This window comes from Asterias amurensis, chromosome 1 (assembly GCF_032118995.1).
Source record: "Asterias amurensis chromosome 1, ASM3211899v1".
Taxonomy (NCBI): Eukaryota; Metazoa; Echinodermata; class Asteroidea; order Forcipulatida; family Asteriidae; genus Asterias; species Asterias amurensis.
Genome location: NC_092648.1, coordinates 19607919 through 19625773, shown reverse-complemented (window position 1 = coordinate 19625773; position 17855 = coordinate 19607919). Strand labels below are relative to the sequence as shown.

Here is a 17855-nt window from a genome sequence, read left to right as displayed (position 1 = left end):
TGTTTTCGTTTGTGGAAGTTTTGTGGGGGAAATATATTTGTGAAGGAGGGAAGGGGTGAGCTTGCCATTCTCAATATTTACAATTTTGACTCCCAAAATGGCGGACAAGATAAGCGCGTGTAAGTGCGCTGCACTTTCTAAAAGGCAGTGGACACTATTGGTAATTACTCAAAATAATTATTAGCATAAAATCTTTCTTGGTAACGCGTAATGGGGAGCTGTTGATAGTATAAAACATTGTGAGAAACGGCTCCCTCTAAATAGTTTTCGAGAAAGAAGTAATTTTCCACGAATTTGACTTCGAGACCCCGGATTTAGAATTTGAGGTCTCGAAATCAAGCATATGAAAGCACACAACTCTGTGTGGCAGGGGTGTTTTTTCTTTCATTATTATCTCGCAACTTTGACGACCAATATTGAGGTAAATTTTCACAGGTTTGTTATTTTGTGCATATGTTGAGATTGACCAAGTGAGCAATTACCAATAGTGCTTTGTGTCTTAAATGAACGACGGCTTCGTTTTCCGAACCAAACAAGGGGTATATCCCAGTTCCCAACACCATCTACCACGCTGCAATACTAAGAAATATTGATCACCAAATACAAAAAGACACTCACACACCGAATTAAGTGCTTCAACTAATATATATTAATAGATCAATATAATATAGAACATGATTTATCCACACAGCAATTATGATTGTGATTAATGCCTAATAAATCAAAATTAATCAGGGCCAAATTTCAAAGAGCAGAATTTCTGCTAAGCAAATTTAAACAAGCAGGATACAGCCATAGATTGTACATTGTGACATTGTTCCCAGCAAGTTACCTTATTCTGGTTAGCGTGCCTTCTTGTGCTTAGGTACTTTCTGTGCTTAAATTAAACAGCTCTATTAAATTTGGTCCTGGAAGCCATGCACGTAAAACCCACGCGAAGCAAACTCAACTAACCACGCAGCTTGATTATGTTAAAGAAGAATGATCACACTGATTATAAAGTCTTGACATGTTTCAGAGGGAGATTTTCAGGAACTTAGTGTTGATATATAAAGTTGCAATCAGAACAAACCACAAGCTAATAATTAAACCCATTACCACTCTTAAGTTTCCTCGTCAAGAAATTTCAACAAAATGATGAGAGAGAAGTGCATCTCAGCATTTCTTTCTTCAAAGAAAACACTTGTGTATCAAGGAATGGTGGCTTACAATTATACTTTGACGTAATGCCAACGAAAGTGATTAGAAATACTTCGTGACATCTTTGTTTTGTTTTCACTAAACCGAATCGAGTTTAATATGCAAAGATATATGGCTGTCTGTAACGCCGTGTGGCGTTGCGTTTATATTAAATTTACCAGTAATTATTTATTATTATATTAATATTATCTGCAAGTATTTATATAATTAGTGTCTAATATAACTGATAATTTGTTAGTTAAAAATTCTCAATTATTACAAATTTCTGCGAGCAAGCATCGATGTTTACACAATTAGTTTACCTTTCGTATAGCGTATTATAATACAGCATGCTTTGCTCCTAAATTTAATTTGTTGCCTTTTACAAATTTTACAACACCATTTAGATTTTAATATGACAGATTTACAATATACTCTTTTAGAATAATATTTTATTTTGTTTATAACATTTATAAACATATACAGCTATCACAAGACGCTTTATGCTAATTTTTATTTTAATTTAGCGGCACTTATTTAAATCTGGCAAGAATTCTATTTCAAAGAACAGGATAGTAAATGAAATGAGACCCAAACTGAACGGACAAGTTCATCTACGGGTCGCCCAATTGTCGGTACATTTTGAAATAGACTGAACACTTGATTTTTGTCACTTTTTAAAAGGAGTGCCGCCCCTAGACTATTACCTTACGGTATTATACAAGTTAGGTCATGCAAAAATATATATCAATTAAAAAGGGTCCAGTAATCTTGATGTAATTCATTTGTTTAAATATTGCGCCCGTCTCGCTTTAATGAAACATATTTTTTTACGCCGGACTTGTATAGTTTTTAGTCTTTCTTCACTGATAGTTCTAGCATGGATGAAATCCATGGTTCATAGTAAATGCCATTTGCAATAATTATATGAAATTAACTTAAGCTTTTCTACGCTAAAGACAAAGACGTGGCTTATCATTAAGTACATGCCGTACAGGATTTTAAGTTTCAAAGAGGAAGATAGTTGAACAAGAAAATCAGCATTCGAAAAATGCTCTTGCGTTCAAATCAAATGAACCGAGTTTATAATGAGGGATTATGAAATTAGAACAATAAATCTCCTTAACTTTATCTCCAGCTGCAATTGTATAACTTCTGTGTAGATTTCATTAAAAAAATTCAACAAAAAGCTCCCTTTGAAATACATCAGCACTTTCTTTTGTTAAATCTGTGACTTCCACATAAATTATTGTATGGTACCGGTATGGTTCCCTACCCCCTTGCTCTTGTGTTTGCGAGCTTTTCCCCTCAAACAGCAATGTGAAAATGTGCACATTTACTGTCTGATGAAATAAACATTCAACTTTACATCAATATGAAATTGGTCATGCTTACTTCCTCAAAAACATCCCTAATAAAGAAATAAATATTTAGTTAATACCATTTGTTGTATTGTTTGGTCGCTTTAAAGAAAGCATAGCTATAATTTTTCTATTAATTACAAATATATCATTTCGTAGACATATTATATCCCATATTTATTTATATTTACAAGGAAGAGCGTCTTACACTTCGATTTCATATAGGACGATATGAGTTGGAATCAATCAATCAAGGTGAAATGAATTGAGCAATATTGAATCTCCAATACGAAATACAAACTACATACCTAACAAATAGCCCTGCTACATTGTTAAAGGATAGCTGCATGTTGTTTCACAGCATCTCCATACCTATACGACAATGCTGCATTGTTGCATGTAAACTACACACCATCAGACAATTACCTTTCTCTATTATGATCAGATCTACTTCCATCAGCCATTTTTGAGATATAGTGGACACATTTATAGCATGACATTGGCTTTGATACACTGTCTGTGTAGACCCAAACCAAACAGCGCACTGCTATAGTGTCAACCAAATCTAAAAATGCCAACATCAATTCCCTAGAGCTGCTTAAGCAGAGCATTGTGCTTAACACCTTTCTGCTAAGCAAAACAAAGCAGGATATCAGTCACAAAATATACATGTGGCATGGTACTTTGGCTGGTATAGCCGTAAACATTATTTTATCATGTTAAGCTACTTTTTGTGCTTAAGCAGCTCTCTGAAATCAGACACACTCCCAGAACATACCGGCTATTGACACCCTTCCCTCCCGGCGCACATGAAGCCTTATTTTTAAGCAGTTATTGCATGATGGATTAAAACGAACAGAACAACTGAATACAAGTTTGGATCCCGCAATCATTTTCACAGCTGTCCCGGTAATACCCTGTGCGGTATGTTGTTGTTAAGATTTTGTTTTGATATAGTAAAGTATGGGATTAATCCATCACAAAATATTAAAGTGGAAGTTCGAGGTGATCCATGTCGTTGATACATGTCGTGTTGTGCTTTTATTCATTCGCTGTGATAAAATGGAACACACTCTACCTCAGACTACTTTTACAGCCGTGGTTCATTAAGAGTGTCTTTGTTTATCAATACCTACTGTACGGAATCACCCAAGGGCCCCGGGCCACTAATCTAGGTTTATATTTTATTAAAATACTTAATTACTTATTCAACCACTCATGCATATCTAATTTCGATGGTTTAATTTACTGGTTAAATAAAAATACTGAACAAGTGAACAGGAAAATAAATGAAAAAAATAAAAACAGAACTGTTAAAAAACGTTTGTCACCCTCCAAGCTGGTTAAAAACATAAAAACCAAATGTGGAATGTCGTTTGGTGCAAATGTTCACTTTGAATTTTAACTGCAATTTACAGAATTAGATGTTTGGTTTTCCAATGGCTTTTGGCAACGATTGTAAAGGTTGTTTAAAATCTTTTAAACCAAATTGTTTTTTTCTCAACTATAGAAATATTAAAAAATATTATTATAGTTTCTATTGTGGTCGAAATTTTTGTTGGACTTGCATGGACGAATTATTACTGAAAACCAAAATCAACTTTCATCTGTGGAACTTTTCTATAAACCCACCTCGAGCCAAACCAAGAATGGTTGTTGCCCCTCTAATACGGGTACGATAGTTTTTGCCGCCCGTACTTCTCGTCAAATAACTCCTCTAATTTCTCCCAGACTTCAGGATCCTCCCAGGTATCTCTGCTGATGTCACTGCCGTATGGAACCTCGTTTTCCCCGTACCATGAAGTGGACTCATCGGCATCGCGGTAGTAGTACGAGTCTTCCTCTTTGGGCAGTACATCTTCCGGTGAGAAGGGTGGGAGGTCACTATCTTTCTCGTCAATTGCTTGTCCCAGTTCCTCCTCTGTTTCATCTTCAATGGCGCCCTCAAGGCTCTTGAGGAGTTCGACTTCCTTAGAGAGATCAATGGAGTCAGGCTTGCTGTTCTGGGCGTCCATCTTGGCGTGTTCCAACTCTTCCTGTTCCTGCACCTTGAATGCTTCTAGAACAGCCTGCTTGCAGCTGGACTTGGACTTGGCTTCCTCGATGTACGTGGCTTCTTTGGTACCGTGGAGGACCAGGGTCCACTCGGTGAGGGTTGCGGTGTGTGGGCTACCGTCGGCCATGGCTACCTCCAGGACCCACTCTCCTCTTGGATCTTCACCCCATGTGTGTGACGTCATGAACGGCCAGCGTTGGAACCCATCAATGACGTCATTGTCCCCTGGTCTCTCGCTCAGGAGGATACTGCTGGTACCCATTGGGGAGGTCAGGTGGATGGTGACGTCACCTCGGCGTGTGCTGTTGATGGTGATGATGGCCTGGGTGTGTTCAATGTAGTTGACCATGTTGTCCTGGCCGTCGCAGGCGTCGGTATTGAGGCGGAGGACCAACTTCTCGCCAGACTGACCATCTGGAACTTGACTGTAAACGAAACATAAAATAATATTATCCCAACAATTCCTCTTTTTCTATTTACATAGTCTAAGAATGTATTTAACAAAACTGAAAACGTATAAGAAAGGCATATGTAATATCACCTTTGTTCATTGTCTTTTAACTAGCCTCTTGTATCCTTAATGTATTGTTCTAACAGTATGTGTTAATGTTCCATTGAAGTTGTTTGTACTTTGTTTTCACTGGTGACGAATAAACGGAGTCTTAGAGCTCCACTCAAAAGAAAAAAAAAGAAAGAAAAAAAAGGCATACATCTAGGTACCCTATACATCTGTTATCGAGGGAAAACCGCAAATACCGGTGGTGTATGAGATTCTGTCCCCTTGAGAGTTTCTTTCCCCAAAACGACGAGCTGTGTACAAACTTCTTCTAATAGCGCCCTCTGTTGAACTCTCATCCTCCTCATTAATTTCCCATTATTACCATTAATAACCCATATGGGGGACAGAACCTCCGGGAAACAAATTTCCCTAGGACACCGGTTTTCAAACATTAAAATACAATAAACTCCCTCCAAAACCAAACCTCAATTCCGCAACTCACCTGACTCCCTTGTACGTAGCCCCGGAGCAGTGGAATCGTTCCGGAACAGTCTTCCATTTCTCGGCCAGCTCTACCATGGCACCAGCATCGAGGACTCCGAATCCAAAGAGGTGGTTGAACTCCAGACCGACCCCGTTGCACTGCCACTTGTAGTTGTCATCGTACAGCTGATTACGCTTGGAAGTCAATACGGTAAGGTGCTGAATATCTCGCCATGTCAAGGAAGGACTGAAAAAGGAAAATAATGAACACGGTAAATTGAAGTCCTTCAAACAACAACAAATCCTTTCTAATATCAACAATGATCTTCAAGTATAGGCCTAGACTACCTCTGCTCATTGCCATACCAATGCAGGTCTCTGAAAACGGATGAAGGATTGTTAACGTCTGGATCGAATCTCAATGGAGCTGGGAATATCAACCCAAATCATGTATAAGATTCATATTATTATGCGTGGTTTATTATAAGAAACCCTTGTGTTTCGAGGCGGCTTCGAACTTGAGGCCTCGGTTTTGGAATTGTCTCATCGTCAGGTACTGATACAAGCCTATCCCCATACCTACAATAACTTTATGGAGCAGAAACATGGACAATAACAAAACTGATAGAATATCAACTCTGCACAGCACAAAGAGCAGTGGAGAGGCAAATTAGAGACAGGACTACATGCACAGAAACACGGGACACACTGCCCGAACAACAAGATGGATTGGCAACCAAGAACATGGAAAAGGAAAAGAGGTAGACAGAGAAGAAGATGGAGAGATGACATCACGGTATAGTCAGGAACATGGACCAGAGCTGCAAGGAAGAGACATTAATGACATTTACATGAGGAGGGCTACATCAATACAAAGCAGACAAATTATAATGCACATCTTCTTTGTGCTTCATGTGACAATATTGCGAGTGATGATGCGTGTGTGTGTTGAGACAGAGTCAGCGAACTGAATGATTATCTACTCACTTTGCTTCTAGGGCCAGTGCAAATACTCCAGCTGCCTCAGGCGCAGCTGCTGACGTACCGGAATGAGCTAGTGTACAATTTCCGTAAAGATCCGTTGTCGCCTGAACAAATCAAACAATAGAAGATTAAATGTCTTAACAAATCTTGGAACAAAGTCCATCACCTCAGAACAAATATTTTGTTTGCTGTTCATATTGAAGAAAACAGCTTGAATGTCGTTGTGGAAACTGACTTTCTTATTTCCTTGTCCAAGATTGTTTACAACTAGCTGTGAAATCATCGAATCCATTTGGGACATTAAAAAAAACGTGCCATTTGACAACTGGCAATGCTAATCTCAAAATGCAACGTCACCGAGGATAAACTAACTAAAAGCAATCCCACAGTCTTCGAGATGGTCTATAGAAATTGCATTTCACCATTGCATGGGCGGTACCATACATTTTTTGCACGGGTCGGGTCTGGTGTATCGAAACATATTATTTCTACACGACAGCGTGGGAAGGGCTCGTTTGTGTGCGATATTTCTACACAACGAGTGGGGAAGGCTCGTTTTCGTACGAATCTAGATGGGGAAACTCGAGACAGCGGAACCGTCTATGTTGTAGAAAATCCAGCAGGTAAACCACCTTGCCATGGCCACTCAAACTTTTAATTATGTTTCTCAAGCGTGTTCTCCTACGGAGATTAAACTTAATTGTTAGAGCATGCTTAACAACTCACCACACCAGCTTCTGGATGCCTATTTCTTCCATTGCTGAACGTGGACGCCAGAGTAGATGAGCATGACTCGTCGTAGAGGGCAGTTCGGCCATCGTTGATGGCCGAGTTAATGGATACTGTCCACATGCTGGATGCGTAGCCGTCGCAGTTGCAGTCATCATTGGGTCCACCGTCTCCTGAGGCCCAGACATAGATGCTTCCTTTACCAGCACGCCCCTTTAGAACAAAATTAAAGGGGAGGAAATAGTTTGTGACATTATGAAATAACTGTCATTCTGAATACAGTCGACTCTAGCTATAACAAAGGTTGATGAGTCTGGCCAAATTCCCTAGCTATAACAGGAATATTTAATTAAAAGATGACAACAAACTACAAGGAAATACAAAGCAGAATTGAGATTCGGGAATGAGTTTTCGCAGTTAAGAATCATTGTACATATATTTTCATCTTGCTGTAATGCCATGAGTAATGTACTTAAAAATGTGAGCTTTATAAGCATATACTATTACTAATATTACATTTTTACTTCAAAATGTACTCTTTATAATAAGCAGAACCTCGTTTAGCCGTGCTGTTTATAACGACGGTTGACCACACAATTCAAGATGGCGGTAGTATGTCACAGAGTCAAATAGATTAGTTCCATTAGCTCTTGGTGGCGGTATCTCGAGATTATTGTTTGGTTATCAACGCCATGGCCACTTAGGATAATAAATTGCTCTGTGATTGTTTTAAGTACTTTTGGGACGTTCCCCGTTAAGTTATTAATCCAAGACGCCGTTATTAGCCTTGTTGAGGTATGGTGGACACTAGGAGTGCACTGTTTGGTATGGGTGTATACAGACAAACTTACCCAAACCTTAGTGTTGTGTCCACCATATCTCAAAATGGCATATACGTAGGCTCCAGTTTGAAGGAAAGTACAGACACAAAAAAACCATTAGTTCTCGGAGTGCATTGTACTGTGGAACAGTTTACAAAAATGAGTTCTCACGTTTTCTAAAAACTGATGAAACACTCGTCACAGATTTCTCATTTATGAATTTCGGAAAGACACACTTCTATATAATAGCAACAGGTACTTAGGTTGTAAGAAGTCAGTGTTATATTTAGGCTAAGCATTTTTGCCATATCTTTAGGTCTCATTATCGTTTTGAAAACAAAACAACAACAAAACACAAGGAGTTAGCAAAACACTTCAGAACACCTTACCTTGTTAACCCCGTTGGCAATGGCTTCAAGGGTCAAATCTCTAGGTCCATCCACGGTCTGGCCGTTATCCTGAGGTCCCCAGCTTGCACTGTAGATGTCAATGAGCTGAGGTTTGTGACTCATTGAAGATGCCTCGATCAGATCAGTCATGAATGGCTGATCCAACATACGGATACCTGGTGGTTGATACATACACGTTATACACATTTCATTTAACCATATTAATGCAGATTTGTGTACATGGTGTCACAGCACACCTCACTTGATTGATTGTACTCCCACCATCTTAAGTTTCAAATCCTACTTACTTCACAGTTGTCTAAATGTTAATATTGACCTTTGACAAACAACACTTTGATGAAAAGAGTATCCCAATTGCAAGTTTAAGACTCTTGAAATATACATGTAATAATTATAATTGATTTCAAGTATGAGATCGCGATGTTTTTTTGTCTGCATCCAGCCATGCACGCAAAACGCCCTTTTCCTCTGGCTCATTTTTAGGCAAAACTTGCAATGGCCACCAAGCAGACATATTTGGAATCAAGTCTTTTGTGGAAGCAGCGAAAGTCTCTCCAAATGGTTGTGAACCAAGAGGACTATAATGTTCCGAATGGTTACAGATATATTCCCACATTGAACCTTCAATGACCCCCTGAATTGACCTAAATCAGCCATGTAAACCAGCTTACACGTAACGCAGCGGACAATTATGCAGATTAATGGGTCTTCTTTTGTAGTCGAAGCAAAAAAAGGCGTCAAGAATGTGGCTTTTGGTTTCTTTCTAGATGGTATAATACCATGTCCGATATGGGACAAAGGGTATCCCCATGTTTCCATACATAAACACACTATATTTTCCTCTTGTACATAGAAGTAGACTACCTTCCTAAAATCCTCTAGAGAATTCCTGAGATTCCAAGCACACAATGAAGACATAATAGGGACCGGGGTACAGCATGCCCTATATTGGGCACTAAATATATTTACACTTTGTAAATAGTTTCCAGCAAATGGACACATCTCTCCATTGGGGACCATAAGCCATTTTGAGGTATGGTGTACACAATACTATGACACTATTTGGTTTGCGGCAATTTGTCTGTATACACCCAAACCAAACAGCGGTACTCCTAAATAGTGTCAACCATACCTCAAAAAGGCTACGGAGACTTGACCCGGAACCTTCAATAAGTGACTTTTTTTGATATGGTGGACCCAATACTATGACACTATTTGGTTTGGGTCAATTTGTCTGTATAGACCCAAACCAAACAGGGCACTCATAAGTGTCCACCATACATCAAAAGGGCTGTGCTTGAATATTTACCTGCGATTTTAGAGTTGTAAGCGATCCCGACGCCGCAGATCCCGTTGTCGGCCACCGCGGACACCTCTCCGGCACACCTTGTCCCGTGACTGAAAACCAAGCAATCATTACTATAGTGTTACTTTCATACTGTATTATTCCCTGATGCCCAATATTTTCAGAAGCAAGAAAGTTGGAAAGCACTAACGGTGATGAGAAAAGGTAAGCAACTAGTTTAAAACTTGGCCCCTAACATTAAAAATTACTGTTTACGTTTTAGATGTGGGAGGCAAAAAAACCCCGAGAATTCTTCCATGGAAAACCCATGCAGTCAACTAGGGACTGAAAACCCAATCCACATAGTGCACTCGGTAGGGTGCGAACCGGGGTCCCAGATGTGGAAGGCGTGGCAAGACTCCCTACGGAGTCCCGGGAATGCCAGCACGAGATTTAATCTCATCAAGTCAACTTTGCGTTATCTCTCGATGACTCTTGAGATCCCTGTTTACTTTCAGAGCAGTACAGCAATCTTCTTTTATTTCCTATACACGAATCCTTTCTACCAATTCGTGGCTGGATTGGCAATTCAGTTCAGTTCAGTTCAATTCAATTCAATCAAATTCTGTATTTCCTCGAGTTTACCTGTTGAACCAGTCATCGGTGTATCTTGGATACGGGAATGCATCGTTGCTGCTGAAGTCAAAGCTTGCTTCAAGGTTAAAGTTGGGAGCAAGATCGTCGTGCATGTAATCGATACCTACGGACAAACACAAGCACTTGTAAAATATTTTTTTTTAAGTGTACGTTACTATTAATTTTTCAATAGACTTCTGTATTGACGTCACAGTTTGTATCACCGCATTGCTTAAGTTTTTGTAACCGGGTTCTGATATCCGACTCTTGAGCAGAGACCATAGACCTGGGCCCAATTTTATAGAGCCTGTAAGCACAAAACTTTGCTTAGCACGAAATTTTCTCCTTAATAAAAACAGGATTTCCAACCAAATTTTCACGTGATTTTCAGGGTAAGCAAACAGCAGCTGAATGCCAGTGACAAGCAATATGCAACAAATTAAAATTTAGTTGTTAATCTTGTTTTTTATCGAGGACAAAATGTCATGCTAAGCAAATTTGTGTGCTTACAGGCTTTATGAAATTTGGCCCTGTTGATCGCCAATACTCAGGCGCGCGCGTTAGGCGTGGAATTGGGTGCATTCTGGGATAACTAGGGATCAAACTAGGGATCAAACTTGATCCCAGGATGTGCCTCATTTTTAGTTGGCGCTTGCGCAGTGGGTATTGGCGAAAAGGTCTATAGAGATATAGAATACTTTGAGACACAATACACTATGAACAGGCTTCCACCATCTTTGACACATGACATGTTCATTATATCAAAGTGAATGTTAAAGGAACACGTTGCCTTGGATCGGTCGAGTTGGTCTTTGAAAAGCGTTTGTAACCGTTTGTTATAAAATGCATAGGATTAGAAAGATATTTTAAAAAGTATAATATAATGATCCACACGAGTATCACTCGAAATTGCGTGGTGTTCCTTTTACCTCGTCGACAAACAAGGTCGGGCATTTATGGGAGTCAAATTTTTGACTCCCATAAATGGCCGACCGTGTTAGTTCGCAAAGTAAAAGGAAAACCACGCAATTTTGAGGCAAATGTGTGGGAATCATTGTATTCTACTTTTAAAACATCTTTCTAACCATATGCATTTTATAACAAACGGTTTCAAACGCTTTTCGAAGACCAACTCGACCGGACCAAGGCAACGTGTTCCTTTAATACTCATGTGCAAAAAAACCCCAGACTGAAGTTCTTTTGCAGCCTCAAGATGGCCGCACAATGATAAGAATTTATAGCTTCTCAAACTGTGACGTCATCAGTCTGAGATGTATCCGTTCATGTGGAAAATTTAAATATTTTTTTTCAATTATTAAAAAGAAACTTCTTTCTTTAGGCCTACCTAATGTTGTTTCCATTTGTGTTCGTTTGTTGTGACATTCTCTCTTTCTAGTTTGCAAAAATGTAGTGTATCGACTGTTTGATTGTCACAAGATTACTTTTGGCAAAGAAACTGCAAAATGGAAACGGCTTTTTATCAAGCTTCAACCAAGGCCTATAAGCACGGATGGTGTCACAGCATGTAAGGATGATCTCCGGTCGAAAACAGCCACTGCTCCTCGTGACGTCATTGGCGGGATCATACACCAGAGTACTCACCATCATCCATTATTGCGATCGTCACACCTTTTCCTGTGTAGCCTTTTTTCCAGGCGGCTTCTACGTTCAGGTCGAGACCCTTCTTTCCATTGGCTTGTCCGGTGTTTTTCTGTGTGAGAGTAAAAAATGGGTTGATTGAAGACTCGACGTTTGCATGATATCAGTTGTGACTTGGTGGCTGACAAGCAGTTCGCAAGTAACTGAAATATTGATTTGATTTGAAATATTGATTTCGAACATGTCGTCCATGCATGTTGTCTTGTTTGTCCTCGTTCTTTTACTCTCGTCTTTCATGTTTTTTTCTCCAAAAGCACATGAACATTTTTGATTATTGTCAAAAGTATTGCTTATTGTCAAAGTATTGCACTGTTTTCAAACGTCTCGTTTTGGAAAACTAACTTTCATTTCTTAAAAACTACAGCACGGTTCAATATTTTAGGAGAAGTTTTCGCACCATGGCCATCTTTATGTCATATGTGTGTATCTGTAACATTGATATTTCTATCTAGCCAATATTATATGCATACCCTTTAACCACATCTCTAGTTCAGTTTATTATGAATAATTCTTTATTAAATGTCATCTTTGTATCTGATACAAATATAGTAATAATAAATATCATCCATTCATCCCAGTCACCCGTAAACGTCTTCGAACTAGAAGCTTGAATTTCACGTTTGGTTAGTTCCATATTGCTTGAAATCTGTATCTATTTAGGTTGGAACTACACTTTTACTTATATATTTTATGTTTTGTTGAAATGGAGTTGGTAATAAAAGTTGTGTTTAAATTATTACAGGTTTTCAGCAATTTCAATAACACGCAGCCATATGCACGCATTTCCCACAATTCACTCAAGTTAGGAATTCTTGCAGCTATTGTTGCATTCAATTTAATGTTGGTGCACACGCGATCTCAATTTTCTCATTCAGATTTGTTTGGGTCATTCTATTCATTATTGTCATTCGAATCTACACTTTCACCATTATTATGTTGGATTTCTACAACATCTTTTACACAAAATTGAATGGTTGACCAGCTCTTGCTGCTGGCTTTCACGAAGTTGACTGAACCCCTGCGGCCAAATGAAACCGAATAATTTTATTTGATCAGTGAATGTTAAACTTGTGAAATGCACTACACCTTTTTACTGTTAATGCTAATTCAATGGAGCATTCATGTCAAACCAAATTGAATGAGCCTGGTGTTAATAATGAGCGGATTGTTGTTGAAATTTGGCGGGAAACCTATAGAACAGTAAAAGGGCTTAACGAAGATTACGATAGCTTTAATGTTGTCACAACATCAAAGTGAAACAGAAACAGAGAGAGAGAGAGATGACTTTCAAATGCTTTAACTAGATTTTCTTTTTTCCCTAGAACTCTTCTATCATTCATAACTGAAGATTGAAACAGAGTTGCACCTTAAAACCCATCAGATAATTTTGTCCAATATGAGACTCACCAGGAACCATTGTTTTGGTATAAGCGGATCGTTGAACTCGGTCCATTTTGCTTCTTCATTTGTCGTAGCTTCCTCCTCGGGGACTTCTCGCTTCTGTCTTTTGAAGATCTCGCTGAGATCCTTAAATCCTCGTTTATCTCTCTTGAATCCTTTCTGTTGTACTACCCGTTTAACCTACAAACAACAACAACAATAACAAAATGGTTATATTCCTAGTAAGGTCCCTTTGAGCCCTTATTGTTTTGGAATAAATCAACAAATTTTATTTCAACTTGACCGTCATGAGGCTCGTATATCAGAACTTGCCTTATGAGGTAAAGCCTTTTTTTATTGCCCTAAAAACTACGAACGGCAGAACAAGATAGCATGCGTTATCAATAATTGTTTTTACATTTAGATTCAATTCATCTCAATTTATATTTATTTCCATACTGTCAAAACTGAACACATCATTACAGATTGCATATATATGTAATAACGGACAGCAAAGTGAAAGATTCGTTCAGTTTCCCTGAGATTAATATGCAAGATTACAAAATACTGTCAACAGATCTTAATTTTGTGAATAATGAGATGTTTTTTACGAGTCTTTATTTCTCCAAACACTCTCCATCATGCCTTCTCCGTATGTTGTCAAGTGAAACAATAAGAATCTATCAATCTAATTCAACTAATTCATGACATTGCCGTCACCCCACACAAAACTAAATCCAATCCCAGGCTGTTTCTTTATCCGATTAGCAAATAATCTGTCATTCCCCAGTGTCACATACTACTGCATGGACAAGCTTTATATCCCCTCACCAGGCTTCTTCTATTGTTTTGATGGGATTTGATTAGAGCATTACACATCAGTGCATGAAACAGTCCCGCTTGTCCCTGTGCACGCAGTGTTAACTCCCCGGCATTACAGTTTTTATTCGCAGTCTCTTTCCGTGGAGTGCATACAAATTTATACATTTACTATCTTCCCTTAAAGGAACACGTTGCCTTGGATCGGTCGAGTTGGTCTTTGAAAAGCGTTTGTAACCGTTTTTTATAAAATGCATATGGGTAGAAAGATGTTGTAAAAGTAGAATACAATGATCCACACAAACATGCCTCGAAATTGCGTGGTTTTCCTTTTACCTCGTCGACTAACACGTCGGCCATTTATGGGGGTCAAAATTTTGACTCCCATAAATGGCCGACCATGTTAGTTCGCACAGTAGAAGGAAAATCACGCAATTTCGAGGCAAACTTGTGTGGATCATTGTATTCTACTTTTAAAACATCTTTTCAACCATATGCATTTTATAAAAAAACGGTTACAAACGCTTTTGTTTTGACCAACTCGTCCGATCCAAGGCAACGTGTTCCTTTAACCGAGGTTTTATTTTCTAGCTCGATATCTTAATGCATGCAGGATTAATCGTCCTCAAGAGACGAAAGGTGCATAGTTAATTTCCAGTCCGCGTAGCAAAGACTACAGAGCGAGAATTCGACGGCAGTTCAAATGTAAATTTCAATTCGTCAAATATTGTTGGATTGGCTCTCTAGTGGTTGGAGAGTTTTATTGACGTGCGAATTTACGTTAATTATTAAACCCGTAACTCAGCTTTGGAACAAACAGCGCCTATGTACACTGCAGTATCAAACTTAATGTGCAGGCAATGAGCAGAACATTGATTATAATAGATCTTATTAATGTTCCTCATATAGAATAACAATAATGAAAGCTAATAATCATTTTGCAAATAGAAACCAGACTATTTTGTTCTTCCAGCCTCGGTTTGGTAACATTAATATCAATGGGAGAAATTCAAGATGGCTGCACCATGATAAAGGTCTATACCATTATATGATATTCTTTGGCTGGGGTTCTTCATCGTACTCCATTTCTAAGAGCTGAATCTTCGAGTGTGGGTTCGAGTCCCGGTCATGTCACTTGATTATAATTGTTTATCTAATTCAAGTGTATTTCAATGGGAGCCTGAAAGGGCTGAGAGAGTAGAGTGTGGCATAAACCCCCTTAAGGCTAATTTTAAGCAACTTGGGGTGTATGCCCCCGTCGGGTTGAAAAGGTTAGAGAAAAAGTATGCCAGATGATAATGTTGAAGTTAGCTCTTCAAACATCTTACCAACCGAAAAACAGTTCATGGCCTGGCGTTTTGACCCTGAGGTTTTGGTAATAATGTTTTCAAGCATCTTGTTCTATGAGCACTAAATGAAGATTTGTACTTATTATATTGTTGTTTTATGCAAAGTAAACGTATCATTATCAGTGACGTCACGACAAACCAGTATTTAGAAATAATATGCACCTTCAGAAGTGCATTATATACAGACAACGAACGGGTCTGGTATGAATGTTTTTGTTTTTTTTTTTTTTTTTTTTTAAAGGAATAGTCTTACGCGTTTTTCAAAAAACACCAGGCACATTTCCAACTACGTCCTTTAAACAAATGGAATAAATTTGTGTCAACAAAACTACATATTGATTCAACTTGTGCTATTGCCTATCGCAGTATGTAACACGCAAGTGTTAGCGAAAAGGTCGATATTTTCTGCGATCTCGACACAACAAATAGTCCACCTGTAAACACCCATATTAGAAATCAGTTAATAAAAAAGTTCGTTGATGACCAACATGAGCCCACGGACTCAGTCTTATAAAGCACTGAGATTCATCATGAGTTGTCAATGCCATCCACCACAGTGATTTATAGTGACATCACACTTTGCTTTTGCAGTAAAGATTGATACACTTCACAAGATTGATCTTAGCTCTTAGTGAAATCGACCCCAGTGCCCCCGCAAAAACAGAGCAATTAATTTGCAATTTATCAAAGTTCAGACACAAACGTAGTATACTGGATGCTATATCAGTGCATTGACGCAGACTATAACCAGCATATACCGAGATATTTCTTTTCCCGAGGCAAATGGACAAACAAAATGCATTGGATATTTTATTTTACTTAATATAAAACTCACTTTTAATTTGTCAAAACAATTACAAAATACACAAGATGTTGACCACCCCAATACAGTGCAAATTAAACAAACACGTTCTGAACTTGAAGACTCAGCAGACACCAACCTTTTCCCTGTGACACGCCCTTGCCTTATTTGGCCAAACAGACCGTGACCACATTGGAAACGACACGCGAAGCGTCCAGTGCGTCCTATACATATTCATATAGGACCCCTATATTATATCTTGGACCGTCGTGGCAGTTTTCACAGTAAAACAGGGGACACAAACATAGCTGTTGCAAACTGCTTTACCAACCGAAAGGTTGGTATACGTTTCGACACTCGAGTCTTCTGCGAAGGCTAAATGACAATACGACAAACATGACACATGTTCCACCAATCAAATGCCTTAGATCTTCCTATGTGGTAAACATAACCAAAATATGTCCAAACTTGTACAAACCACACCTGAGTCAATAATGTACGGAAATATCGATGCAAGCAATATCGGCTGAAAGCGACTATGAATATCACACATTATAAATTTACTCCGGTTTGTTGTGTGTGTGGAAACGGACCACAATTTCAATGTCCACTATTAGAGCTGTCACTTGAATGAAATTGACGAGCGAATGATCTGTATTAAAGGCGTCCTCGTAAAATCCAATTAAATCGTGGGCGCTGAGAGCCGTAAATAGTTTGGTGTCATTGTTTTATTGGTGCGTACGAAAATCCATACCGCCTTTGATTCCGTTTTAGGTCTATTTACTTCGAATGTACGTTGACGTCATTTTGTGTAATCATATCCGGTATAGCATGCCATACAATAATGGCAACCTCGAGCCAACATAATGACCGGCCATGATGTACAGTCATCCGATACGCGGGGGTCGTGTGGGATGGAGGTTCAGGGGAGCGCAACGCGTTGTTTGCCTCCATTGAACGTTTGCTCTTGCCTACACCAACGTCATAGGGCATGCACCATATGCTACGGATTCCTAGTCATACAAGTTGACTTAATGAACTTGCAGACCCACCGTACTGTAAACCCAATCGATTTTCAAGATTCATAATAAGTAATTTGGGTACAAGAGACTGTGTCCTATTTATACACGCTCTATGGATGCATGTTTGACACCCAATGGCACTTTGGACAGTCTGTCTATTTATGCACATTGTCGTGTTTATTAATAATTGACGTACATGAATAGAGACTGGCAGTCTAAGTCGTGTTAGAAAAAAAAAATTGATTCTATAGGATACTGCGAGGAGAATAAGAAATGAATATTTAGGCTTAATATACAGTTTTAAATGCGAGAGAAAATCTTAAAGGTAAGGTCATACCTCAGTTATGACCCAAAATGTTTTATTTAACTTAAAACCAAAGC

At 38.7% G+C, this 17855-nt stretch overlaps 1 protein-coding gene across 1 annotated transcript in view; it reads right to left on the bottom strand.

The window, feature by feature from the left end:
• Positions 1 to 636: 636 nt before the first annotated feature.
• Positions 637 to 17855, bottom strand: part of LOC139934035 (neuroendocrine convertase 2-like) — a 39738-nt gene continuing 22519 nt past the window's right edge. Inside the window, exons 3-11 of the mRNA XM_071928346.1 lie at positions 13510 to 13683; positions 12046 to 12154; positions 10453 to 10567; positions 9832 to 9920; positions 8502 to 8677; positions 7289 to 7504; positions 6566 to 6666; positions 5598 to 5825; positions 637 to 5021 (exon numbers count right to left, since the gene is read on the bottom strand). Of these exons, the coding sequence (XP_071784447.1) occupies positions 4205 to 5021; positions 5598 to 5825; positions 6566 to 6666; positions 7289 to 7504; positions 8502 to 8677; positions 9832 to 9920; positions 10453 to 10567; positions 12046 to 12154; positions 13510 to 13683 (2025 nt within the window). The 3' untranslated portion in view covers positions 637 to 4204. The remainder of the gene's footprint in view (positions 5022 to 5597; positions 5826 to 6565; positions 6667 to 7288; positions 7505 to 8501; positions 8678 to 9831; positions 9921 to 10452; positions 10568 to 12045; positions 12155 to 13509; positions 13684 to 17855) is intronic.